Source organism: Anolis sagrei, chromosome 6, assembly GCF_037176765.1.
Source record: "Anolis sagrei isolate rAnoSag1 chromosome 6, rAnoSag1.mat, whole genome shotgun sequence".
NCBI classification, from domain to species: Eukaryota; Metazoa; Chordata; class Lepidosauria; order Squamata; family Dactyloidae; genus Anolis; species Anolis sagrei.
The window spans coordinates 91,101,123-91,128,618 of NC_090026.1; the positions used below are offsets into that span (position 1 = coordinate 91,101,123).

General features: G+C 43.9%; 3 protein-coding genes across 3 annotated transcripts in view; all 3 read left to right on the forward strand.

The window, feature by feature from the left end:
* The window catches only part of HOXA3 (homeobox A3), a 125,215-nt gene that overhangs the window by 39,522 nt on the left and 58,197 nt on the right, over positions 1-27,496 (forward strand). The gene's annotated exons all lie outside the window — the stretch shown is intronic.
* Positions 70-6,852, forward strand: HOXA9 (homeobox A9). The gene is made up of 2 exons (XM_060782046.2): positions 70-2,271; positions 4,931-6,852. Exons 1-2 carry the CDS (start codon positions 1,650-1,652, stop codon positions 5,167-5,169), a joined length of 861 nt encoding a protein of 286 aa, XP_060638029.1. The 5' UTR covers positions 70-1,649; the 3' UTR covers positions 5,170-6,852.
* On the forward strand, positions 17,400-21,560 carry HOXA7 (homeobox A7). The gene is made up of 2 exons (XM_060782047.2): positions 17,400-18,875; positions 20,611-21,560. The coding sequence occupies exons 1-2, from the start codon at positions 18,263-18,265 to the stop codon at positions 20,940-20,942; spliced, it is 945 nt and encodes a 314-aa protein (XP_060638030.2). The 5' UTR covers positions 17,400-18,262; the 3' UTR covers positions 20,943-21,560.

A 27,496-nucleotide genomic window follows, 5' to 3' on the forward strand; every position in this document is an offset into this window, starting at 1 on the left:
CAGACCTTCTAAGATCTGTTTGCTTGGAGAAAGCAATGCCAGAGAAAGGGGGGCGGATGCCAAGGGGGGGGGGCTCTCCAATCCAGACATGGTTCAGGAAGGTTCTCCAGGAGAGGACGGGATGGGGAAGCATTACTAACCCCCTCCCCGACCCAATCCATACATATATAGTCTTCCCCAGCGGTAGCATGGCTCTGGTTCCTCCTCTCCAGACAGAAGAGGAAAGAGGCAGGAGGGCTCACATACCAAGAAGCCCCTCTGCAGTCAACTTGATCGAGGCGGGTGGGTGGGTCTCTTTGGTTTGCCCTCCAAACGTCCATGTTGCTCTGCTTTCCCCCTTTCCAGTCTTTTTTTTTCTTTGTCCACGTGCATGAAGAAGCCTACTTCCCCCAAATATATATATTATAGCATTTGGAAATACTACACACATATATATGTGTATATCTGGCTTCCAAAGCTGAGTGTTTGTGTCAGAATGTCAATGGATCAGCGTGCAACCCGCTGCTGGAGTTTCCCTGAAGGAGGGGGGCAAGAAACACGGCGTTGGAGTGGATCTGGAAATGTGGGTTCGTGGGAAGGGCTCCCCGTTGTGTCTCCGACGACCCTTGGCTCTCAAGGTGCCCCATAAAGAGCCCCAAACCCCCCTCTTGTGCCCCCCCCCCCGCTTTCCTCTCTCCTCGTCTGTTCGGGCGCGTGAGAGGAAAAGAGGCAGATCCGAGGGAGACAGGCTTCTTCTCTTGGATTTGACTTTTCGCCTTGCCAGCCTCCCGTTCGCTCTGAACTCAGCCGCACAGTATTATTTACAGTACAGCTTCCCAAAGTACAACACAATAGTATAATTTAACCTTTCCAGTGCACTCGTAAATTTTTACTGCCGCGAAACACAGCGATGCAAATGAATATGCTCGTCGTTACTGACTTAATAACAACCTGGTGGCTCCCGAGACAATAACTCCTTATGTATGAAATAGAATAAATATAGATTTAAATACAGTGCGCCCGCCCAATGTTATTTTCCTTTTCTTTATTTTTATGGCTTCCATTATTGTATAATTTTATGTGAAGGTCTCCCATCACTTAATAATAATAATAAAAATAAAATAAGGGAAGCCTGTCTTAGTTTTTTTTTTCTCCTCTCCTTTCTTGGATTCTCCAAACGCCAACCTTTGATGGGATGATTAATTATGATATAAAATAGTCCCCTCTTTTAAAGGAGGGCAAGACCCACCCTCCCCTTTCCCCCTCCCCCTCCTGAAAAAAAATCCCTAATCTTTTAATCTTATTTGCATGCCACAAAAACCCAAAGTTTGCTCGTCCAACTCGCCCCCTTTACATTAAAAAAATTCCTAAGGCTGAGCTATAAAAAATGATGACTCGAAAACACTGACCCATTAATAGCCTGCGGACTGATTTATACTTTATTGTTCTGCCGCCCGGCCACGTGAGGCGCGGCAGCCAATCAGAGGCCCCGGCCGCCTTCAACTTATTAGGTGACTGTACTTCTTCGCCAGGACCAAGTTGTGACATGAAATCTGCCGTTTCATAATTTCGCCGGGTCTTGCCTCTCTCTCCTCCTTCCTTCCTTTCTCTCTCTCTCTCTCCCCCTTCTCTTCTTTTTCCTCCCTTCCCTTCCCTCCTCCGCCCGGGCCATGACTTCCTCGGGGACGCTGAGCAACTACTACGTGGACTCCTTCCTGCTCCACGAAGGCGGCGAGGAGCTGGGCCCCTCCGCGGCGCGCTACGGCTCGCTGCCCCTGGGCCAAGTGGGCTCCCGAGGGGCGGCCCCCGAGCACGCCGACTTCTCGGCCTGCAGCTTCCAGGCCAAGGCCTCCTCGGTCTTCTCGGCCTCCTGGAGCGCCGCCCCGCCGCCTCCGCACCCGCCTCCGCCTCCTCCGCCGCCCCCGGGCTCCGGCCACGTCTACCACCCCTACGTGCACCATCCGCCCCCGCTGCCCGCCGCCCCCGACGGCAGCAGGTACCTGCGCTCCTGGCTGGAGCCTCTGCCCGGCGGCTCCTTGGCCTTCCCCGCCTTGCCGCCGCCCGGCCGGCCCTACGGCATCAAGCCCGAGCCGCTCCCGGCCCGGCGGGGGGACTGCCGCACTGCCTTCGAGCCGCACAGCAACGCCCTCCCCCTCACTGACTATGCCTGTGGTTCCCCCTCAGCTGAACGGGAGAAGACCCCCGGAGACGGGCCGCCCTTCGCCGAGAGCCACGCCGAGAGCGAGGCCGGAGCAGGAGGAGCAGGAGGGGACAAGAACCAGATCGACCCCAGTAAGTGGGACCCACTGGGAAGGGAGAGGGCACGGAGGCAGGGAAGATCCCTCTTGGGCTGGATGGCTGGCAGGCAGGGAGAGAAAGAAGGGTGTTCAAGGTAGTTTGAAGTGCATTTTCATACCATTTGCACTTGGTTTTGTATTTTTATATATTCATATCAATGCATTTGCTCTGTTTTTAGTTGTGTCATGTTTGGCTGGTGCTACACTGCCCGACAATCAGTGTAGAGCCATGCAGCTCAAGCTGCATTGTATACTTTCTACACTGACTATATAATGCAGTTGAAGCTGCATTTACTTTCTGCACTGACTATATAATGCAGTTCAAGCTGCATTATATACTTTCTACACTGACTATATAATGCAGTTCAAACTGCATTGTATAGTCTCAACACTGAGCATTTAATGCAATTAAAGTTGCATTGTATAGTTCTACATTGAGCTTATAATGCAGTTCAAGCTGCATTGTTTACTTTCTGTACTGACTATGTAATGCAATTAAAGCTGCATAGTATAGTTTCTACACTAAGAATATAATGCAGTTCAAGTTGCAATGTATAGTTTTTGCACTGACCATATAATTCAGTTCAAGCTGCATAGTATAGTTCTACACTGATCATATAATGATCAGATCAAGCTGCATTGCATAGTTTAACATTGAGCTTATAATGCAGTTCAAACTGTATAGTATAGTTTCTACACGACTCAAGTTGCATTGTACAGTTTCTGCACTGACCATATAATTCAATCCAAGCTGCATAGTATAGTTCTACACTGATCATGTAATGCAGTTCAAACTGCTTTGTATAGTTTCCACACTGATCATATAATGCAGTTCAAGCTGTATTGTACAGTTCTGCACTGACCATATAATGCAGTTTAAGCTGCTTTATATAGTTTCTACACTAACCATATAATGCAGTTCAAGCTTCACTGTATAGTTTCCACATTGACCATATAATGCAGTTTAACCTGCTTTGTATACTTTCTGCACTGAGCATATAATGCACTTCAAACTGCATTATATAGGTCTAGACTGAACATCTAATGCACTTCAAACTGCATTATAGAGTACTGTAGAATCAATAAGTCCCTTATTGAGTCTCTATGCCAGGAGAAAGGCGCTATAAACATAAATAAGTACAGAATGTTTGGGCTGGCAGGGGGCTGGTGCAGGGAAAGGGGCTGCCACACACACACACCCCTTGGCTTAAGTAAGTGGGATCCATCTTGAGCTATGCGGCATTGGCTGGCTTCCCTCCTGCCCTAATAATAATAATAATAATAATAATAATAATAATAATAATATCATTTGTTTTTGCCTCCTCTCATGGTTCGAGGAGTGATTCAACATAGTTAAATACACACACAGAAAAGGCATAAGACCACTGAAAGAAAAGGCATTTCGCCACACACACACACCCCAATCAGGGTATTTCAGAAGGAGGCGGTAGGCATGCTGTCCACAAAATGCAGCAGCTGTGGTGAAGGGCGAACAGGACATTTCTCTGTGTACTCTCCCTCCTCATGTTTAGAGGCCTGAACCTCCCAAGACTGGGTCAGGCACAATGGAGCGTGATGGGATGTGTAGTTCTCCTCTCCAGCTCGCCCTCGGTGGTGACAGTGGGCAGTACAGTGTACATTCATGGCGACAGCCTTCAGTACTCCAGTGAAATGGGAAAAGAGTTAGTGGGAGGTAGGGTTAGTTGGTGGAGGGAGAGAGAGAGAGAGAAGGAAGAGGAGGGGAGGGAGGAGATGATGGCGGTCCTGAAGAGCCCAGAAACAGAGAGCAGGAGGAACAAAACATTGGAGGTGAATCTGATTCCTTTGTGACGAAGTTAGGAAAGCCAAGAGACATAATTGCGGGTGGGGGGGGGGGGGGAGAGTAGGAGGGACATCCGTCCTTTCATTTACTCCCTTCTTGGTTGGTTGGGATTTCCCCCCTCAATGTTACATATATAAATAATCTCTCCTCACCAGCATTGATGGATGAATAGCTGGATTTAACAGTGAGGCAGGCAACCAAAGTCAGGCTCAGCAGGTTCCTCAGCCAGGCCAGGCTGAGTGTGAATGGGTGGGCTGGAGTATGTGCCCCCTTTGTCGCCTGTCTTGTTGAGAAAGCTGGTGACATCACAGACTGGAAAAAAGGGGGGACACGAACACTCGAGGGTTTCCCACCTACCTTTTTAAAAAACTAGGAGTGTAAAGTGAGGAGTAGGGAAGGAGGCAAGCCCACAGGGTCCTTGTGGGTTGAGAGAAGATGCTAGCTCCAAAATTACACGAAGGAGAGGGAGAGGGAGGCAGCGAGAGGTGGACATGTTGCATGTAAATAGTATGCAAGAGAAAAGAGAAAGAGAAAGGGAAGTGGGGAGGTAGTAGTCAACCCCCATGGGTTTTTTTTTTACGGCAAGTCATTCTGCGTGACCTCTTCAAACGTCCTTGTCCCGGCCCATTGTTGGCTGCCCATCCTGTCTGTCTGTCCCAATGAAAGGCATGTCGTAAAACACCCACATCAGGGCACCTCTGGGTGTATCAGTAGAAGGGGAAGCATCTTGTCCCAGGAGGGTTGGGGATGCCAGAGTAACACTGTCTTGTTGTTGTTGTCGTGGTTGTTATCTCTCCCCACTGCTCCAACCTCTGGCTTCCTTGCCTTGCAGACAACCCGGCAGCCAACTGGCTCCACGCGCGCTCCACGCGGAAAAAGCGCTGCCCTTACACAAAGCACCAAACGCTGGAGTTGGAGAAGGAGTTTTTGTTCAATATGTATCTGACCAGGGACCGACGGTATGAGGTGGCCCGGCTGCTGAATTTAACCGAGAGACAGGTCAAAATCTGGTTCCAGAACCGGAGGATGAAAATGAAGAAAATCAACAAGGACCGAGTGAAAGAGGACTGAGTGGGTCTCGCGTGGCAGGTTCCTCGTGGCTCAGAAACAGCGGAGAAAAACACCCCTTCTCTCCCATTTTTTCACCTCCCAAGGCGACACAACCGAATCCCTTCATCTTCCAATGAGACTGTGTGTAGGCCTCGCGTGACTCGCCTTTATTGTTTATTTTTTATTTAATTTTTCATTTTTTGAAAAAAAAACACGACTACAACAAAATCCTTTGATGGTTTGTTCTCGTCTTTGGCCCAATCGGCTCTTGAATGTACCTCGCCAGCGTGCAGGGAGATAAATGGCTGGGACCTGGTGCTATTGAAGAGGTACCACGACTTTCAATCTATTACCTACAGACAGGGAAAGAAAGAGATCTGCTCCCTAATCATAGGCAAGGCAAACAGGGGAGGCTGGTGTTGTTGGCTTGTCTAAATCTACCTGTCCTTCTTGAAAGAAAGAGAATGAAAGAAAACTACCTTTTTAAAATGCACAATTCTTTACGGACTGTATAGGTTAGTCGAAATAGTTAATTTTATTTGCTTTTTGCGCAGCAGAGAGAGCTCTGCTTTTAATACTTGAACACTGTGTTTTTATTGTGGTAATTAATTATGTTTGTGACTCGGTTTTTTGTGCTTGGGTGCTGTATCCGATTGTGGTCCTGTAAGCTAGAATTCAATTTGAACTCAGGTTGTTTAATGATAAAGGATGCATAAAGGATAGCTCTGTAGTGTACAAACCTTCTCTTTCCCTGTATTGTCGAAGGCTTTCATGGCCGGAATCACTGGGTTGTGGTGAGTTTTTCAGGCTATATGGCCATGCTCCAGAAGCACTCTCTCCTGACATCTCACCTGCATCTATGGCAGGCATCTTCAGAGGTTGATGAACTCACAACCTCTGAAAATTCCTATCATAGATGCAGGCGAAACGTCAGGAGAGAATGCTTCTGGAACATGGCCATACAGCCCAGAAAACTCACAACAACTCAGCTTCTCCTTCTCTGCATCGTTAGCCAGTTAATCTTGAATTGCAATGGGTAGGCTGCAGGGCTGCAATTTGCTGTCCCCTATCTCAACGAGAGAAAAATATATGTGTATATATAAATATATCCATATACATATGTATATATGAATATATATGGAATTAGGAAAGGGCTCATGGATGCTTTGACCCATTTGCTTTCGAACCAATCACTTGATCTATATATATAGTACAGTCTTCGTCAGTTGTGTATATATCTATATATACATAAATATAATCTATATATTAAAGAAAGAAACCCTTAATTATCGGACTAGCTTGAATCTTGTTTTGCACCCGTGAGCAGTTTTCAGAGACCGGAGCTATGCCTGTTATGTGGGAGGGAAAGAAAGAAAAGAAAGAAAGAAAGGCAACTACCTATGGTTTACGTTTTAAGTTTAATCAAGTCATTTGATTCTTATTGTAATGAAAGTTTTAATTTTATTGATAATAAATTATACGCTCTAAAAAAACTACCTTTGGTTATTGTAGATTTGTATCAATGATTAAAATAAAAATAAAGAATAGCCCAAAATATATATATCCTGGAAGTTTATGTTGATGCTGAAGCTACACTGTATCATTGCAATAGTTACCTCATGGCCTACTGACCAAATAGTTGTGTCCGAATGATATTTAACTTTTTTTTTTGCTTAATAAAAGATATATTGATTCTTTTGTATACATATTTGTGCTGTTGAAGATTATTATAAGGGGACACTGCGCCACCAAACCCACCCTGAGATATGGCGTCCCTCTTGGAGAACAATCAGAAACCTCACCTTGATTTCAAAGCAAAGGAATAATAGAATCATAGAGTTGAAACCTCACCACACTAGAGAATGAATCCACCTTAAATCCGGTTTCTGCCTCCTGCAGAGTTATGGGGTTTGTAGTTTAGGGAGGAGCCTTTAACAGCCTCACTTAACTACAAACCCCAGAATTCTGCAGGAGGCAAAAACCGGATTTAAAGTGGATTCATTCTCTAGTGTGATGAAGCAGTGAAGACATCTCGTGGCCCATATGAGTTTAGTTCCTTCAAAGCCATTATGCTTTGGAGACTCATTGTCCAGATGTGTATTGGAGTGGGTTATTGAGCAAGGAGATTGTGAGGCTGGCTTGCTATGAAGTATATTCCCATGAAGAATTTTCCCAACCCATGAAGCCCATTCACTCACAGTATAGAATCAGATGATGAAAGAAAACTGTAGTAGATACTTAGAATAAAACATTGCAAATGATTTATTCAATTCTGGAAGTAAAAGAAGCCTATCAAAAACAAACACCGGGGCAAAAATATTGATTACCTTTCTCGAGGAAAGCAATGTCATCCAGTTAGCTTCCCTAGTCCAGATCTGATTTATTTATTTAATTCTTTTGCCTTCCAGAGAGGTATCAACCTTAGAGATATGAGATGCCAGTCTTTAGCTTTATATAGAAAGTATCCTCATTGTGAAAGAAAGCTCAGTTGTTTCTAGACTAACTAATAAACCAGCTGCCATGGTTATTGGGGTTGTATGTGTGTGTTGTCGAGGAAGGCAAAGTCCAGGCACATATCTGACAATAACAGTCGCCATATTTGTTTTAGTGTTTTGATTTTTATAATATAATCATTTTGTTTTGTTTCTGTGGTTGCTTTCAGTCCTGTTTCTGAAACGGGGTTGTTTGCATAAGGACTGGGAATAAATCGCCCATTTATCCAGCAAATATAAGGAAATGTTTTTGGAGTGAAAGGGTTGGTGAAGAACAAAAGGAATGGAAGTCGGTGGGTCTCACCGGCTCAGCCATAGAAGAGTCTGGCGTCGGGAAAAACATCTTTGAGTCGGGTTTGGGTGTCTTTTGGGGTGGGCTGAGGGAGGATAAAGGGGTTAGCTGGCTATTTCTGCACAACAGTGTGTTTCTTCTGCAGCTTCCGCAGAATGAAAGCCTTGGTTTATTTTAAAAGCGTGGAGAGAGAGAGAGAAAAATATCACACCACAAGCCAACCCACTTCCAGCTAACAAGCCTTGGCTGAAGATGCTATTAGGAAAAATTCAGAGCCATAGAGTGCCATAAAAGAAAATGACGGCTGTAACCGTTTATGGGGTGTAAAATACTGGAGGGTTTAAAGACAAGGACTCTGGTTGGAATATCCAGGAAGGAGTGTGGTGGGTTTTCTTAAAGGGGAGGGGTTGTTGTTTCTCCCCTTCTTTTTCTTAAAGGAATCTGGTCAGAGGTGTTCAATTAGTTCAAAAAGGAACCGTTTTCGTCTAGCTAATTTTTTTTTCAGAGGAAGAAAGAGGAAGGGGCTGGTTGTTAAGGGGGAGCAGGGACCCCTAATTTATGCCTGCCCCCACTGTTTGGGGTGTTGGGACGCCCTCTGTTGTTGCAGACGGTGGAGACTTCAAAGAACCGACCTCAGAAGCGTGTAATAAATGCCGGGTCTGCAAACTGTCTGGAATTCGGCCCTTAATGAGTTTACAACTGTCCAGCCACAATTAAGATTTTTCGACAAAAGCCCCCTTTCATTTGTTTTGTCTGGCTGCTTCAGATAAAGCAGGTCTGCGGAAATAGCTCGCTTTTATTATCCCCGCTCTCTTTCCTCTGAAATGTAGGACGTTTATCTTTAATGAAATTGCCTCTGGAACCTTTAGCAAAATAATAATAATAATGGCTACTGCAAGGCAAGGCAGATTATGCCAAGCATTTGCAGCGTGGTTGGTATTAGAAGTATGGGCTCCTTGGCTCGGTTTCATGGCTTGTAATGACCACAATGCGACAGCAGATGGCACTGTTGGTCCATGGAAACAAGGCGGATTCCGCCATGAAACCAAAGGGAAGGATTCTAAAATGTCGACTTTCAAAGGCCAGTACATGCGGTTTAGAAACCAGTGGCTCGATTTTAACAAAGGAGGAAAGGAATGGTTATGTGTTGTTGAAGGCTTTCATGGCCGGAATGACTAGGTTGCTGTTAATTTTCCGGGCTGTATGACATGTTACATGGCAATACAGCCTGGAAAACTCAGAGCAACTCAAAGGAATGCCTGTAAATATGTGCTCTGGTACCTAAATGGCGCCGTTCATACTTAATTATATAGGGTTCAATTTATCTGTGGTTGTCCCAAGTTTTCCCTTGAAACTAATGGAGCTTAAGTTGTAACCCATTGTGTTCAATTTTGCATATTGAGCATGCTGATTTATGAAATCTCAGTGGTTACAGGAATACATTTCTCGATTATTTGCCTTTATTTAGGTGAAAACTAATTAACCCTACCCTCAGCCAGGAAATTCAAGCTTGTGTGCATAGGGGCATATGTGATGATACCTTGACAGAAACGCAATCTTTATATTATGTAAACAATGTATAAAATATATTATTGGCATAGTAATGGCTCAAGCCGTATGTGTGTGTATGTATCAGCAAACATACCTTGCTGTTGTGTGCCTTTAACGTGTTTCCAATTCATGGTGACCCTAAGGCAAGCCTGGGCAAACTTGGGCCCTCCAGGTGTTTTGGACTTCAACTCCCACAATTCCTAACAGCCTTGGCCCCTTTCCTTTTTCCCCTCAGCTGCTTAAGGCCCAAGGCTGTTAGGAATTGTGGGAGCTGAAGGCCAAAACACCTGGAGGGACCAAGTTTGTCCATGTCTGCCTTAAGGCAATACTATCACAGGAGTTTTTTGAGAGAGGGTTGCTTGCTTTTGCCTTCCACTGAGGCTGAGAAAGTGTGACTTGCCCAAGGTCACCATAGCTGAGTGTGGATCATAACTCCTAGAGTCCTTTTCCAACATGCTGGCTGCCTATGACATATCCACTAAAGTTATATTTTAACAATTTAAGCCAAAATGAAACATTAATATCAGATTAAGTAACCTGTGGTTCATTTGCTAATTGGTATGGCTAATCTATATCCCCATGTGAGTATATAAAAACAGACACTTATATTTACAAAGGATATGATGGCTGAGCCTGCAGTGTGAGTCACAGATGTCTGGCATTGAACACATTGGAATTCCAAGCATAGCGCACAACATTGTATTAGGAACGTGCAAACCTAATATGTTTACTTACTTCCCAAGAACTGTGTGCAGAGAATAAAACAAGCACTCTAAACCTTACTGAAGACATATGAGCGATTTTACTGCTGAGGCCCCTGATATTATTACTGAAGACTGATAATTTTACATGCAAGTGTTCTCCATTGTAATAAAACCCAGTAAAGTTGATTCCTTGATTAGAAACAGATATCTCCCTTCAAAGCCAGTGTGGTGCAGTGGTTTGAGTGTTAGAGGTCGGCCATGGAAACCCATTGGGTGGCTTTAGGCAAGTCACACTCTCTCGGCTTCAGAGGAAAACAAGGGCAAACCCCCTCTGAACAAAACCCCAGGTTCCTCTCTACACTGTAGAATCGATACAATTTGACACCCCTCTAACTGTCCTGGCTGGATTATATGGGATTTGTGGTTTAACAAGTTATTTCCGCCTTTTTTGCCAAAGAATGCTGGTGTTTCACTCAACTACAAATCCCAGCATTGAGTTATGGGCGTTGGTGATGTCAAACACATTTAATCTATAAGGTAGATGCAACCCCAACAATAATAATATAATTAATAATAAATTATTTAATTATTAAATAGTAATTATTAATTAAATAATTATTGTATTGTCGAAGCTTTCATGGCTGGAATCACTGGGTTGTTGTAGGTTTTTCGGGCTATATGGCCATGTTCTAGAAGCATTCTCTCCTGACGTTTCACCTGCATCTATGGCAAGCATCTTCAGAGGTTGTGAGGTCTGTCAGGTCTGTCCTCAGAGGTTGTGAGGTCTGTTTGTTAAAGAAAGATAGCTGCAGGCAAAACGTCAGGAGAGAATGCATTTATATAGCCCGAAATACCTACAACAATCCACTAAATAATAATAATAATAATAATAATAATAATAATAATATATTAAATAATAATAATAATATATTATTATTATTATTATTATTATTATTATTATTATTTAATGTTTTACCCGCCTCTCCTTTGGGCTCAGTTACAGCATTAAAAAAATATAATAATATAAGTCAGAAAGGACTTGAAGACATATAATAACAACACCTTCCGCCTTTACAATGCAGCAGGCCAGCTTTGTCCTTTTAAGGGGGACATTGCCTAGTCCAGCTTAAATATTATATTATCCTTTTTTGATGACTGACCGTCCACATGCGATTTCCTCCTGCTCTTGAGTTAGACCATTCTCAAGTGACTCTATTTCCACTCAGCCCAAAGGGAGGCTTCCCGACGAAGCGGCAAAGGCTGCGATTTTTTAATCTGAGCTTTATTTACCGGCGGCCGAGATTCTCCAGCAGATGTTGGCGCGGCAATAAAAGGCTCCGCTCGCTTCCTGAGCCGTTTTGGCTCTGTGGGACTCGGTTTAATTATATTGTGCAGATGCTTCGGAGTCTGATGCACCGCGGGACTGAAATGCCTCTGCAAATACCATTCTGGAACTCTTCCCTGATCTTTATTTACGGTTTCTCTGATCAAAAATTAATATCTCTTTGGCTGGCTCCATCCATCCTCACGTGACCCAAGATACACAAACATTCATCCCGAAGGCAGATGAATGGAATGAGATGGTTTATTTATTTATTTAATATTTTTATTTTTTTCAGTAATTGGCCTTCTAAACGACTGCAGGAGTGAATGTGATGCATCAACATTAAAGTCAAGGAAATAATATTATTACTGGAGACGCACCGACAGACTGCATCTCCTTTGGCAAAGAAAGGAGACATAGGGATCCAGCCGACCTACTGGCATTGAATTGGACAAGGAATTTGGTTTTGTTAACTAAGGAGAGTGGGAGAGAGGGGAGGATACCAATCACATCCAATTTAAAAATAAAAATGGTTGAAAAGTACTTATAGGATGGAACGGACAAGTATTCAATATATAACCCTATTGGGCCACGGAATTTATATGAACGAATTAGGCTCTATAATAGGCTTTTAATATAATTCTTGCTTTGAGGGTGTGCTTGTACTTTTAATGTTACCCAGGGCCCTTCCACACAGCCATATAATCCAGAATATCAAGGTGGAAAATCCCAAATTATCTGCTTTGAACTGGGTTATCTAAGGGCCCTTCCACACAGCCCTATATTCCAGAATATCAAGGCAGAAAATCCAACATTATCTGAGTGTGGATTCAGATAACCCAGTTCAAAGCAGATATTCTGAGATTTTCTGCCTTGATATTCTGGGATATAAGGCTCTATGGATGGGCTCTGAGTCCACACTGCCATATATTCCCGTTTGAAGCAGAAAATGTGGGATTTTATTCAGCTGTGTGGAAGAGTGATGTTATTTTAGGTCTTTGTGCTTGAGCTTTTAATACCACTCACTGATATCACCCTCAGCCATTTTAGCCATTTAACCCCAGTTAAGTCATTCATATCGCTGTTTGAGTCGAAGGTTTGAGTCAGACAACAAACTGATCAAATACCATAATATTTTTTATTGAGAAACACTAGAAAGCATAGAACCAAAAACTCCCCGAAAACCTTTTATTTAAAGACAAAGAGCATTACTGAAGGAATTGAGAGCACAATATTAGTGGGAAAGCTAACCTAGCGGTTATAGAACCTTTGTTTTTGTTTTTTAAAATAACCACACCAAGAAATGACGCATAAACAACACAATAATTTGAAATAAATATGAGTGGAAGGTGGAGAGAGAACATTAATTTTCCATTAAAACCAAGGAGTATGGGAGATTCATCATTATTCCTATACCATTGACGTTGAGATGGTCAAAACAGAGTCCTTCCTCACAACCCTATATCCCAGAATATACAGGCAGAAAATCTCACAATATCTGCTTTGAACTGGGTTGAATCCACACTCAGATAATGTGGGATTTTCTGCCTTGATATTCTGGGATATAGGGCTGTGTGGAAGGGCCCCTACTATGATTTTCCTGGAACTGAGAATCTTTATTTTATGAATAGGATCTTACTGGGAAGCGATTGAGCGATACAGCGTTGCAGTTTTAATTATAAAATCCTGTATTGTATATCACTAGTGCTTGCGAGAGATAATGTTGGTGAAAAGTGAGTTTTTATGCTTCAAAGCGTGATCCAAACAGAACCGAGGGGCAAACACATATAAATACTCGTAGTTTACTTGATTTTTAAAAGAAGAGAGTTTAGATCTCAGCCTAAAATACAGTTGCCTCTGAAAGACTTAAAACTCCTAATCAGGACCCAAGTCTAGACAGTTGGTTGTGTTTACTGCTACTTTCTTCTTGCATCTTTACTGTGGCGCCACCAGTGAAGCAATTTTATTGTTTCAATGGGGATGAAGTCAGCTTCTGCCATCGCATCTCCATTTCGCTTAACTTCTTAGGACTCTCTCAAAGGGAAAAAATGTGATATGTGGGATTGATATCCTGATTTCTCTATTTTTTTTTTGTCCCCTTGGATAAGAGTGTCTATTGGCCTTATAAACAAAGGAAAAGCAACAAAGGAGAGATGCTTCTGTTGACGCCCAGAGATGAAAACACTTCCGCCTCTAGCCAAGAAAACTATTATTGTTGTTATTGTTATTGTCCTTCTGGGTAGAGAGGATGGGTTATAAAATCTTGTTGTTGTTATAATATGCCTTTGGACAGCTCCATTAAGGCCTTCTCTTGGTCTTTCCCCAAGTATAGTTATTGGGTAGAGGGCAAAATTCAGATCTTGTCCTCCAAATAAGAATCAAGGTCTCCAATTTCTGCTATTGCAAAGGGTGGATGAAAATAGTCCACACCTGGACATTTATTGTGTTCCCATTCCCTTGTTAATCTTGCTTTCCCCTTTTCTGGGGATGCTCAAAGTCTATTTCTAAATGCCTGACTGGCTTTTTTTTTAGTGTCTTGCAATGATAGACATTTGGGATCTGAGGGGAAGTCTCATGAAGGGACCCATTTTATGCTCTCCCCCTTCCTTCTGCCTCCAGCCTCCCCTCTGAACCTCTTTCTCATGCCTTTCCCAGATCTGCACCCTCGCCAAGGGTCGGTGCGAAATATCTCCAAGGCACAACTTTGAACGGGTGAGAAGAACCTCTTTGTACACACAGGATACCAAACTCTATCATTTAAAGGGAGAATTTCCGGGGGCAATTCCATTGTCCCTCTTCCCGTTTATGATGTGCAATATAAGCAGGGCAGTAAAAGCTGTCTTTTCCCGAAAACTCCCTCCTCGTCTGAAGGACGGAAACTCGTTTTACGATCCGTTTCAAGGCAGGATCCGGCCGTAACATCCTCAATGGGAGCTGGACTCCTTATTGCGGGGCTGAGAGTCTTTACAAAGGCAGGAGCCGGGATGTGGGGGGGGGGGCACCCCATATCCTGGCCAAAACAATCCCCCAAAAGGTGTTGAATGCCGGTATTAGAAAAAGAAATGGAGGGAGAGAAACGGGTCCAAAATGTATCCCAAGGCCCTTTTCTTCCCCACTGAAAGAATTCCAGTTTTTATGAAAACAGGTGCTGAAAGTCCCTTGGTTTTATTGTTACTTTCCACCTCATTGTATGTGTATACCTCATTATCTATTAATACCCGTGTGTCTATGTACATTAAATCAAGGGTAATGTTCTGATGAGAGAAAAAATGATGCACAATGCACATGCAGTTGCAAAATAAGAGGAATAATAAAAATAAAATAATAATATATTATATATGTGTTCCTCCATGGCTATGTATATGTATGCGGCTATGTACATGAAATCAAGGGTAGTGTTCTAAGGGATGGAAAATTCCTGTACAAAGCAAACCAATTGCCAAATAGGAGGAATAATAATCTCACATTGTGTGTGTGTTGGGTGTGCATATGGTGTGTATATGTATGCTTCTCCATGTTTATGTGCATTCACATGAAATCAAGGGTAGTGCTCTGAGGGATGGAAAATCCATGTATCAAGTAAGCCAGTTGTCAAATAGGAGGAATAATAATCTCCCATTGTGTGTGTGTGTGTTTGGGTGTGCATATGGTATGTATATGTATGCTTCTCCATGTTTATGTACATTCACATGAAATCCAGGGTAGCGCTCTGAGGGACGGAAAATCCATGTACCAAGCAAACCAGTTGCCAAATAAGAGGAATAATAATCTCCCATTGTGTGTGTGTGCCTCTCCATGTCTATGTACATTCACATGAAATCAAGGGTAGTATTTTGAGGGTTGGAAAATTAATGTACAAAGCAAACCAGTTGCCAAATAAAGGAATAATAATCTCCCATTGTGTGTTTGTGTTTGGGTGTGTATATATATATATATATATATGCCTCCCCATACCTATGGGCATTTACATGAAATCAAGGTTAGTGCTCTGAGGGATGGAAATTCATGTACCAAGCAAACCAGTTGCCAAATAGCAGGAATAATAATCCCCATTGTGTGTGTGTTTGGGTGTGTATATGGTGTGTATATGTATGCCTCTCCACGTCTATGTACATTCACATGAAATCAAGGGTAGTATTCCGAGTGATGGAAAATTAATGTACAAAGCAAACCACTTGCCAAATAAGAGGAATAATAATCTCCCACTGTGTGTGTGTGTTTGGGTGTGTATGTTCTGAGGGATGAGAAATGAAATCCAGGCTCATGTTCTGAGGGATGAAAAAATCGTGCTCAAGGAAAACCAGTTGAGAAACTAAAGGGATAATAACACTGGCCCACACACATTTTGGTGTCTCAAATGTTAGCCCTGTTTCTAGGTAGATTTGACCTGCTCATTCCAAAAATGGCACTGGTTTCCCCCATCAGCTTTAGTTTTTGAGATACAGAACATATGTCACATACTAGTCTTAATTTGCTCACCAATCATGAAAACTATATCAAAGAAACTAGACTGATGCTGTCTATCTGGTGCGATTTTCTGAATCAGTGCCTCAAATAACCCCAGAAATAGGGGAAAAAATTCAAACCTAACCTTGAACATTTTTGTTGTGCTGTGTAATCCCTCCCCCACTGTACATGTGTATGTGCGTGTGTGTCTCTGTACATCTGCTTGACATCAAGGGTCGTGTTCTGAGTGGTCAAACCATGTGGAAAGATCTTGCAAGTCAAGGCAAACCAGCTGCAGAATAAGAGGCATGATAACAACCATTGGATCTCTTGATCTAATCCTTCTTGGAAGGAGAGGATCTGGCAGAAGGAGACGCGCGTCCTCGCCCTTTTGTGAGGAGAGGCGCTGAAAGATGTCTGTCTTAACACTCCTCTTGAAAACTTGTAATCTTCCCGGGTTGCCTCTTTCTTTCCTTTCTTATTTCTTGTTTAATAAAAACAGCAAAGCAATTATCAACACAAGGAGACTGATGAAAGAGCATTTCTTTCATAAGCTTTCACTCATCCCGCCTGGCATGCCAATCTCCCAATAAATCTAAGAGCAAATTTGCCAGCCGCTTATATAAGCAGTCCCTCCATCCATATATATGCAGAGATCTACATGGAACGACTTTTTAATAGGCATGTATGTTGTTGGAGCGCTTTCTCCAGGAAAAGCCAACCCACGCAGGATTTGCAGAGTCGATCCCACTTTATCGCAGCCTAGAAGTTGACCGACACCAATATTTCGAGAGAGAGAAAAGGCAAGTGTGTTCTGGTGGTATGGGTGCTTGTGTGGACGCGTGTGTTTACACTCACACATGCATCAAGGGAGGAGACACAATAAAGCGGAACTGCAGCCCTCATCTTCGGGCTTTTCCACACTGCCATAAAACCCAGAATATCAAGGCAGAAAATCCCACAATATCTGCTTTGAGCTGGGTTATCTGAGTCTACACTGCATATATCCCAGTTCAAAGCAGAAAATGTGGGATTATATCCAGCTGTGTGGAAGGGGCCTTATCATAGGGGTCTGGAATGTGAAGTGCCAACATTACTGGTCTTATTGTTGCTGCTGCTGTTGTTAAAATTATGTGTTTATTGCTGGGTTATTTTTATGGAAGGGTTTTATGGCTCAATGTCTGTTGTAGCTTAGCCTGGCCATTCCCTCCCCCTCCCATTCCCATCCCCAGATTATAGAAGAGATAATAGTAATAATGATGATGATGATGATGATAATAATAATAATAATAATAATAATGTGTTGTCGAAGGCTTTCATGGCCAGAATCACTGGGTTGCTGTGAGTTTTCCTGGTAGTATGGCCATGTTCCAGATGCAGGGAACATGGCCATATAGCCCGGAAAACTCACAGCAACCCAATAATAATAATAATAATAATAATAATAATAATAATAATGTGTTGTTGAAGGCTTTCATGGCCGGAATCACTGGGTTGCTGTGAGTTTTCCGAGCTGTATGGCCGGAACATGACCATGGAACATGGCCAAACAGCCGGAAAACTCACAGCAACCCAGTAGTAGTAGTAGTAGTAGTAATATGTTGTCGAAGGCTTTCATGGCCTGAGTCACTAGGTTGCTGTGAGTTTTCCAGCTATTTGGCCATGTTCTAGATGCATGGAACATGACCATACTGTCCGGAAAAGGCACAGCAACCTAATAATAATAATAATAATAATAATAATAATAATAATAATAATAATAATAATAACGAGCAAGGTCTCAAGGCATGGAAAGTCAGAGTAGACTGGGTAAGGGACTTCTCTCTGCCCAGAACTATACAGAAAATACCCAATTCTACTTTCTGTACAGTTCTGAGTGGGGAGAAATCCCCTAGTACCCACTAAGAAAATAGAAAACATTAAATAGTATCAAAAGGAGAGGTTAAAGAAGAGGACAAAAATCAAGGTTTCAGTTTCCAAGTCCTGGGTTTTTAAGTTTCTTAGGGGAACCCAAGCAACTTGGAAGTAGAACTGGGGAAGGGAAATCGAGAAAAGCAATGGTAAAAATAAAAATGAAGGGTGAAAGGACAGCAATCCAAGTTTCTAAGCCCTTGGTTTCAGTTTCCTAGGGGAGGCCAAGCATTTTTCCCGGAGAGCCTTCCTTCCTCCTTCCCTCCTCCGCGCGGGTGGGCGCTTGAAGCGGCTTGAGACCCCTTCCTTGCCTTTGAATTTGCGACTCCCCTTCGAGGTCCACGCCGGGACCATTGCTGCGCGTCCTTCTCCCTCTCCCTCTCTCCCACCTGTGATGCGGGCGGGGATTGGAGGACGGGGTCATATGACGCGTCACGTGGTGGCGGCGGCTCCTTCCACCCCCAACCCTCCCCCAGAAGAAAATGGGGTTTGGTGTAAATCTGGGGGTGTAATGTTATCATATATCACGCTACCTCGTAAAACCGACACCGAAGCCTACCGGACCACAAATCACCACCGGCCGAAAATTATGAGCTCTTCGTATTATGTGAACGCGCTTTTTAGCAAATACACGGCGGCGGGGGCGGCTTCGCTGTTCCCCAATGCGGCGGAGCCCACGGCTTGCTCCTTCGCCACCGGCTCGCCCCGCAGCGGCTATGGGGCCGGGCCGGGCGCCTTCGCCTCCTCCATGCCGGCCTTGTACAACGTCAACAGCAGCCTCTACGCCAACCCCTTCTCCTCCGCCTCCGCCTCCTCCGCCGGGTACAGCCTGGGCTCGGACGCCTACAACCTGCCCAGCTGCGCCGCCGCCGCCGCCGCCTTCGACCAGAACATCCCCGTCCTCTGCGGCGACCTCGCCCCCAAGGGCTGCGAGAAAGCCGAGGGGAGCCACCTGCACAGCCAGGCCGAGAGCAATTTCCGCATCTACCCCTGGATGAGGTCTTCAGGTAGGAGGAAACCTGCCCAGGGAAGGAAGGAAGGAGGGAGGGAAGGAGGGGCGGGGGGGGGGAGCCAAGTTCTCCCAAGGAAGGAAAGGAGGGAAGGAAAGAAGGAGACACAGAGAAAGAGAGAGAGAAAGAGAGAGAGAGGGCGCGCCCGCCTCCTCTCTTTTAATTAGAACCGAGGCGCCATTGCCTCCAAAGCCCGTGGCATTGTATGTAAATGAGCCCCATAAAACTTTTTATGGCCCAATTAATGGGTTCTAGCCTCGTAAATTTATTTTACTCACTTTGTTATGGAATGAGAGCCCTGAGGTTGGAGGTTTTATTCAATCCTCCTTCCTCTCCCTGATTTTATTTTTGAATCCACTCCCTTCTCAAAGGTGCCCCAAAAGGTGGGTTCACTCACTTTGTTATGGAATAGGAGCCCTGAGGTTGGAGTTTTTTCAAATCCTCCTTTCTGCCCCTGATTTTTTAAAAACACACTCCCTTCTCAAAGTAAGGTGGGTGAAGGTGCCCTCCTGGCACAGAAGGGTTAGTAAAGAGAGGCACTGGGAGGAGCCCAAGAGGGTTGTTTTGTTTCTGAAGGTTAGGCATATTTGAGTCGACCCCCAGCTCCTTCTATTCCTGGACTCATGACTCATGCATTCCTGGAGCAAAAATATGTGTGACCTTGTCTTTTTATGCCATTGAAAATATCTCTTTCTCTTTGTCCAAAAGGATGGAGTGCGGTAGGAAAAGAAAGGGTTTCTTTGGGCAAGGGAAATCCGATTGCACCCTCTGTCACTGGATCTGCACTGCCAAATACTGCATTATATGGTCAATGTAGAGCCACATAATGCAGCTCGAATTATATTCATGCCAATGTTGTCAAAAGGAGGAGTAAACATGGTATTTTAGCTGCTATCAGACACAATTCTGAGTTCTGGGTAGTGTCCAACTTTCATCTTCAATGGAAGTCTGGAATGTGAAGTATGACCCTATAAGTCTTCCCAGTCATTTCCCTAGTATTAGTATTTATTACACGATAAATAAGTAGTATTAGTGTGAAAATCATGCCTTGAAACTCGAAGATCTACCCCAAATCTTCTTCTGGAGAGCTTCAGACAAGTTAAGACTGTGAAGGTAAACGCACTGAGGGATTTCGAGGTGACTTCAACCTGGGACTAAATCCCATTGAATCCCAATACTACCAGTTTGGGAGTCGAGAAGCAGTACATTGCATTGGAGGAAATGGGAGTTGAAATAGATCTCCTGATATCCTAGTTGTCATTTAACTGAGGAGAACCTACTCTCCTGTAGACCTATAGCTCTGGGAGGAGATCTGGGTGCTGTTTCTCTACAAATGTCTTTGTCCTTGGAAGGGGCAAGGAAGTGGTGCCCAAGGAGGGATTGTCAGGGCATGGGTTGCTGTAGTTTTCCAGGCTGTATGGCCATATTCCAGAAGCATTCTCTCCTAACGTTTCACCCACATCTACGATAGGCATCCACAGAGGTTGTGAGGATGCCTGCCATAGATGTGGATGAACGTCAGGAGAGAATGCTTCTGGAACATGGCCATACAGCCTGGAAAACTCACAGCAATGCAGTGATTCCGGCCATGAAAGCTTTCCACAACACATTGTCAGGACTTGGTTTGCAAATTCCAAGCATAGCTTCAGCCAGATCGCCTTATTTCCGGCTCCTTTAACTGGCGTGGGCCCTCTTTCTCCTTTTCTCTCTTCTTCCTGCCCTCTCCATGTAGGTCCGGATCGGAAGCGAGGCCGCCAGACTTACACCCGCTACCAAACCCTGGAGCTGGAGAAGGAGTTCCACTTCAACCGCTACCTGACCCGCCGGCGCCGGATAGAGATCGCCCACGCTCTTTGCTTGACGGAGAGGCAGATCAAGATCTGGTTCCAAAACCGGCGCATGAAGTGGAAGAAGGAGCATAAAGAGGAAGCCCCCGGAGAGGGAGGAGAAGGTGGAGGGGCCCCGGCTGCCCCCAAAGACAGCACACCCGCCGCAGCCTCCGTGGAGAAAGTAGAGGAGGAGGAAGAGGAAGAAGAGGAGGAGGAGGAAGAGGAGGAGGCATAACCCTTTGGGGTCTCCTTCTCCCAGGAGCAGTCGGTTCTCCTCTCTCCTGTATGCACGTGACTTGTAAAATCCCCCTGAAATGAACCATGAAAAATACAAGAGACCCTTCTAATGGCCATATAAGGAGGCGGGAGTGGGGGGTGGCTGGAGAGCCCCTTTAATCCCCCTTTCTCTTCCCCCCCCCCCCGAAAGACACCATCCTAGGCTGAAGTAGGTTCTCCATGGACTACTATGCTGCCCCAAGCCTCTTGTCATTGTTTTTTTCTTCTTCTTCGTCTTGTGACTGGATCGCTAGATAAGATTTTTACTGATATTTGTGACAGGAAATATATATATAAATATATGTATATATATAAATTGCACAGAAAGGGGTGGGGGGAGAGAAGTCCCTTGTAATGTATCCTTCCAGATAGAAACTACCTGACTATATATTGGTCCCAATCAATCCCGAAGGGAGAAGTGCATTAGGTTCATACTCAAAACTACCTAATTTGAGGCTGCATTTCCAGCTCCTATGATGTTTCCCCCCCTCTGTGTATGTTTCCTCAAATAACCTGGAAAAGGGAAGCGAGAGAAATACTTAAGATAAAGCAAAGTGAATAAACCACTAGACTACAATGTTTCCTACTACCTATGTTGAAGACTACCTATTCTCGAGCTCCGCCTACCTATCTCCCATACGATACTGTATTTTATTAATGCGGGGGGGGGGGGGGTTAAGGGGGGGGGTTGGGAAGGGAAAATCAGAGGGAAGTGACTTGTTTGTAGAACTGAAGCTTAGAGAAGGAGGCACCCAAGGAAGTGGCCAGGCCTCCCTAGTTCGGATATAGTATTTCTCGTGTATTATTGCTAGGTCTAATTTAAAGGTTTCTTTTTTTTAATAAAATAAAATAAAGGAAAATAATATATTTATTCCAGGCTAAGCGAAAACCGTATGCTGCAATAGAAGCGGTCCTCACAAATCTTCGCTAGTCCGCATTTTCGCAAGTCCGCATTTTCATTTTCCGCACCTCAGTGATTGTACAAAGCGGCCCCATCTTTTCCTTTTGTATTTACGTCCTTGATGGCCAGATGGATATTTCATTCTTAAATCTTTAATTCCATGTAACTAGTATCAGGAGGAACAAGAAAAGGGAGAATTTCTGTGTACCCTCCTCCTTTCCTTGCTCCTACTGTTCTCAGAATACATTAGATAGGAAAACGCCGTTACCCGTTACTGTTAAGGTGAATTACTACATCTTGCTACCCAGAATGAAACTTTTGCCTCTTGTTGTCTTGCAACGCATTCTATAACACACTATAATATTCCTCATAGAAGAAATAGTCTACCAGGAAAGTTCACGCTCTAAATAAACAAATGTTAGGCTTTCAAGGGGCCACAAGACTCTCTTGCTGTTTGTGCTTCAAGTTGCAGCATGAGGCAATATTTTTTAGGGAGGAGGTCTGTTTTTTGTTTTTGTTTTTACAAAAGTAAAGATACCCTTCTGTAGAAATCAACTCCCACCTCGACCGTTTGAGCTACACTTTATTCATGAATTGTAATTCACAACATGGGTTCTGATTTTCCGTTGTGTTCACTGTGAACATTGGGGTGTTTTGTGTGAAAATGAGGGGGGGGGGGAGGGCGCGTTCAATGTGTTCTATGTTATACAGAAATAAAAAAAATACTTGTTGACAATGGATCCTCTTGTGTGTGTTTTTGGACTCAACAAATATACATAAACAACCAAATGCTACACAAACTCTGACGATGCCTGCCACAGATGTGGGTGAAACGTCAGGAGAGAATGTTTCTGGAGCGTGGCCATACAGCCCAGAAAACTCACAGCAACCCAAATAATAAGTTCCCAGCAAATCAGAAAATCCCAAATTGGAATGGACTACACAAAATGAGAATCCACAGCTAGCTACCAAAGATATTCATGGTTTTTGCTGATAATTGGCAAAAAAGCCAACACAATGCTGTTTTCTAGGATAATTCGCCTAGGAGTTAAACCTCAGTGTGAGGCTTTGAGTCTGGTTTCACGCTGCCATATAATGCCAGTAAAGAACCATATATAATGCAGTTCAAGGCCCCTTTCACACAACCATATAACCCAGAATATCGAGGCAGAATAACTCACAATATCCGCTTTGAACTGGAATATCTGAATCCACACTGCCATATATCCCAGTTCAAAGCAGATAATATGGAGTTTTATTTAGCTGTGTGGAAGGGGCCAAAGAGATGATGCTTCTTGAACATGGCCATACAGCCCAGAAAACTCACAGCAACCCAGTGATTCCAACCATGGACGCCTTCGGCAACACAATGTAGAACCAGCTCGAGAAATCTATGAAATACGCCATTTTCTGTGTGGACAAGAAATCCCTAGACAGATAGCTAAGGATATAAGGTTTTCCCGCTTACTTGGCTGGAAAGGAGACCTGAATAGTAAAGGGATTTGTTCTAAGGGATTCACTTAAGCGAGAATAGGATGCGGCCACAGACTGGTCTTCCAAAGGGACAAACTGATATATATTGGTTTGAGTTGCCTTTTCCGAGGCTTTGGAGGAAATTCCGCATTTAGGGAGGGAGAAAAGCGAGAGAGGGCCAATACGAAAATCCCCGCATTAAAATCCATGCATAGGGGAGGTTTTAGACACTATACTGGGCGTTTTGGAGCCTTCAGGAATGTGATTTTAAAGATGTTACACTGGAATACTTCCCAAATGTTCTCCCGTGAAACACTTTCTTATTTTTCCAAAAAGACAGGAAGAAGGGAGGAGGGGGAAACGCACCAACACTGGGCTGGTTTCGGAATGAAAGGGTAATAACCTGTCTAAAAGGGAAAACGAGGGCTAAGACCATTGAAAGGAGAAAGGAAAGAGAAAGGAGACAGAGAAAGCCCAGTCCAAAGTGTGTCTCTTTTTAAAACACACACACACAACCCAGGGCTGGTAAAATGGCGCCTCTGGAAGTCCTGCCTCTTTCTTAGTGATGAGGAAAGGGTCATAAATCCGTTGTTGTTTATGAAAATTTACAACTTTGCAATACAACTTTACGAGGGCTTCCTGTTCTCCATTGGTTGCCGGTGGTCATGTGGATGGGAACCGTGAACATGAACTTTTTTATAATTTCCCTGGCGAGAATAGAGCGGCATTCTTTTGCTCGGCTCGGTCCTGCTTCGGATCTCTCTGCCTTTTCAGTCCTCTCCTTCCAACCCCCCCCCCCTTTTTTTTCCTCTGCGCCCCTCCATACAGCCCCCCTCCCCTCCCCGGTTTTCATTCGTCCTTTGTAAGTCAATAGGGAGCCGCAGACGGGATGGAGGTCCAGTCTCCAGCCTCGCCAGGTCTTGGATGGCCTTTTCCAGCCCCTCCGTGGGAAGGTGTGGCATCTTGGATTCAAAGCCTTGGAGTGGGCACGTTTTCCTGGCGAATTTCCTGCTTCTTTCTGGCACCAAAAAGGAGGGCGATCCGTCTGGAGGCGGCGGAAGCGACAGCTGTCAAAGGGAGCGAAGGGATCCCCTCCAAAGCAGACCCTGAAGGTGAGAAAGGCAGACAACACCAGCATGAATGAACACAGGCGAACCTTGGGAGATTATCAGGCAGGGATGGGACCCTGGAGCACAACAGCCTTCCTTCTTTATACCTAACACACATACCTACAGATGTGTGTCTTTATATGTGTAGATTGGACTTAGAATATATCGATCCACCCCCATTTTCTATGCTCCTTTAATTTGCCTGACTTTGGAAAAAAAATAACCTATAGTTATTCCATTTTAACTGCATTTGTTCGACAGTAGGATGCATATTTATTACTGGGTTGTTTATTATTTTTTAAAGAAACTATCACATTTAATGTTACTTTTTTTAAGAATCACTAAATTGAAATGTTTATATATTGGTGTGCATTATTGATTTGCTTTTTCGGTATTCATTTCCCATGGATTTTTATTGCTAAGAGATTTCCACTGAAGGGATGGTTGCAAAGAACTAGACGGCGCCTCACCTTGTTTTGAGTTTTCAGGCGGTGATTGATTATTCTAATCGCAGTTTGTGAGTTCGGTGGCTCAATCGTCAGAGGTATACTGGTGTCATTTATGCTGCCTAGCGACTGGGCAATAATATTATGGTCTTTTAGCAGTCTGGAAAGGCGCCTTATTCATTCATGATGTGAAAAGGCTTAACTGCATTACAAAATATGGCTTTTTTTCCTTTTCGAAAGGGAAGAAATAGATTACTGAATATCTAATTAATGAATATATATATAGAGAGAGAGGGCGTGCTATATATATGTATATGTATATAGATGACGTGAAAGCGGGTCGTTTTTTTGCATGTGAACCATCCATTTTGTGTTGCTTTTTAAGCAAATGGTTTCCCAGGACAAAAACATGGCAAAACCTTATCCCGTTCCCATGTTTACATGACTCATTCTGTTTGTTAAGATGAGATGGAGTTGCTTTGGTTGTCCAGAAACGAGGTTGGGGTTTCCTCCGAGCGAGCGGATAAAGAATCGCGGTGCCTTGCATTGCAGTATGTGCTCGACTGCAACTGCAGAGAATGTCGGATTATTTATGGCCGGGAAGAGGAGCCGGCTCAGTGCTGCCACAGTGTGGCCGACGGTGGAACTGGGCGCAGAGAGGGATAAATAAATACCAAACCCTGCGGGGGGATTTATCCCTTTAAAGAAGCCTCTATTTAAAATTACTAACAGCAGAACAAAACAAAACCGGTTTTAATTGGCCTTCCGGAAATTACACCCTGTCTGGTTATGTCAAGATTGAAACGATGTGTGGGGGAGACGTTGGGGGAGGTGGGAAGCTATTTTCCTTCGAACCAATATTTTATATGGAATGGGATGTGGGGATGTTTGGACCCGGGCAGCTGGAAGAGCCGCAGCGACGCTGGTTGCTAATAGACGTTCCCTCTAAACAAGGGCTAGGATTGCGAAGCTCTGTTTGGATTATCCTCGGCACGCGAAAGGTTGTTCTCTGTTCGCTCTCTCCACAAGAGTGGGATTTGCAAGTGGATTTATACCTTCGGGGAAGGGAGCTTTGCAGCTTAAGAGGGGAGCTGCCCTCCGCACCTGTATTCTAACTTTGTTTGACTTGTGGGGTCGGATGAATTGAAACCGGGGTTTTTAGGGGGAGGGAGGGTGCGAGAGGGAGGGAGAGCCCTCCGCCTGTTAAAGTGGTAGTAGCCCTACATTTGGAAACCAGGCGGGCTAATATTGGGAAAGAATTCGGGAGCTGTGCCTGGTTTTGTTTGAACAGGACTTTTCTGGCTCTTCCCCCTTCAGGGTAAGACATATGTGTGTTTCTGAGCAGTCTGGATATATCTGAAGTCTTGGGAGAAAGTGCTGGCCAACACTAGCAAATTTATATAACTGTTAACAGACCTTGATAAATATTATTCATTTATTGGATAGCAACTGAGGTTCTGGAGAAGTCGAAAGCTTCAGTTTTTTCCTACTATGCATTCTGATATACTTTTCTATTTCTGAGTAACAACAAAATTAAAAATTGTTTCCTACTTGGTTTGTATTTGCAAGAGCTTTCCTCCCGCGTCAGAGTTTACTAGCTGCTCCTATTTATAATAATGATTTGGACGTGGCATTTGGCTGATTAAAATGAACTGGAAGCTAGCCAGGCCATGAAAGTACTGGCCATGAGGTAGGGGAAAAAAGTTACCTATAACGTCAAACCCAAGGACTATTCCCCACCTTGAAGGATTAAATATAGGTTACTGCTTATTTAAGCTAGTTTGTGAAACTTTCCCTTCCACTTGGGTCTCCTCCGTTTTCTTTTAGTGAAAGTTCTTTATATGGGTTCTCAGGAATGGTTCCTGTGTGTTTTTTGCTTCTATATCCCCCCCCCCCCCCGCCCCATACTCTCAATTGCATTTATAGGTGACCCTTTGAGGGGAGGTTGGCGAATTTCTTTAGAATGAGGAACAAGATAATTGTTGGAGGCAATCGAGAGCTGGTGTGAAGCTCCAGTTAAGGGACACAAACAATGCCCACAATTAGAAATTTAGGGAGGGTTAGGGGAGAAGAAAGAGCAGGGATGTTTTAACTTACTGCTGTTTTATGGATACCGCAATCACACTCCGGAAATGAAACATACTCGTTTACAAGAGGCACAAAACCGATGGCTTTTCAGGCCTGGAAAGAAACAGTCCTTTGGAACACATGAAAAGCTCAGGCTTCGAAGAAGAGGCCAGTGTGAAAAGTCCCTGAACAATTGGCCAAAAAGAAAAGTGAGATTCAACCCCCTGTGCACATTTATTTCTAAGCAAGGCCCAATTAACTCTGGATGTATACATACGAAACACAGCCTTGTATTGCTGAAGTACATGGGATTTTTCTGACTTGGCCTGTAGTACTTTCCTCGCCTCAACTCTAGATCTAGTATTATATTGTGAAATTATTACCAGGGTTAGAAAACAAATAAAGACCTTTTGCCTGTCTAAATATGAAATTAACTTTCTGTAACCATGAAGGTAACAATAACCATGGGAAGTTGTCGATTAAATAAGTAATTGTTGGTAAAAATTGCTTTGAGATG

What these genes read in the sequence shown, in the direction of transcription:
- HOXA7 (XM_060782047.2), top strand. Translation starts at nt 18,263, where the DNA reads ATGCGGGCGGGGATTGGAGGACGGGGTCATATGACGCGTCACGTGGTG. An exon ending in CCCCTGGATGAGGTCTTCAG is followed by an intron (nt 18,876 to 20,610) that starts GTAGGAGGAAAC and finishes CTCTCCATGTAG; the next exon opens with GTCCGGATCGGAAGCGAGGC.
- HOXA9 (XM_060782046.2), top strand. Translation starts at nt 1,650, where the DNA reads ATGACTTCCTCGGGGACGCTGAGCAACTACTACGTGGACTCCTTCCTG. An exon ending in CAAGAACCAGATCGACCCCA is followed by an intron (nt 2,272 to 4,930) that starts GTAAGTGGGACC and finishes CTTGCCTTGCAG; the next exon opens with ACAACCCGGCAGCCAACTGG.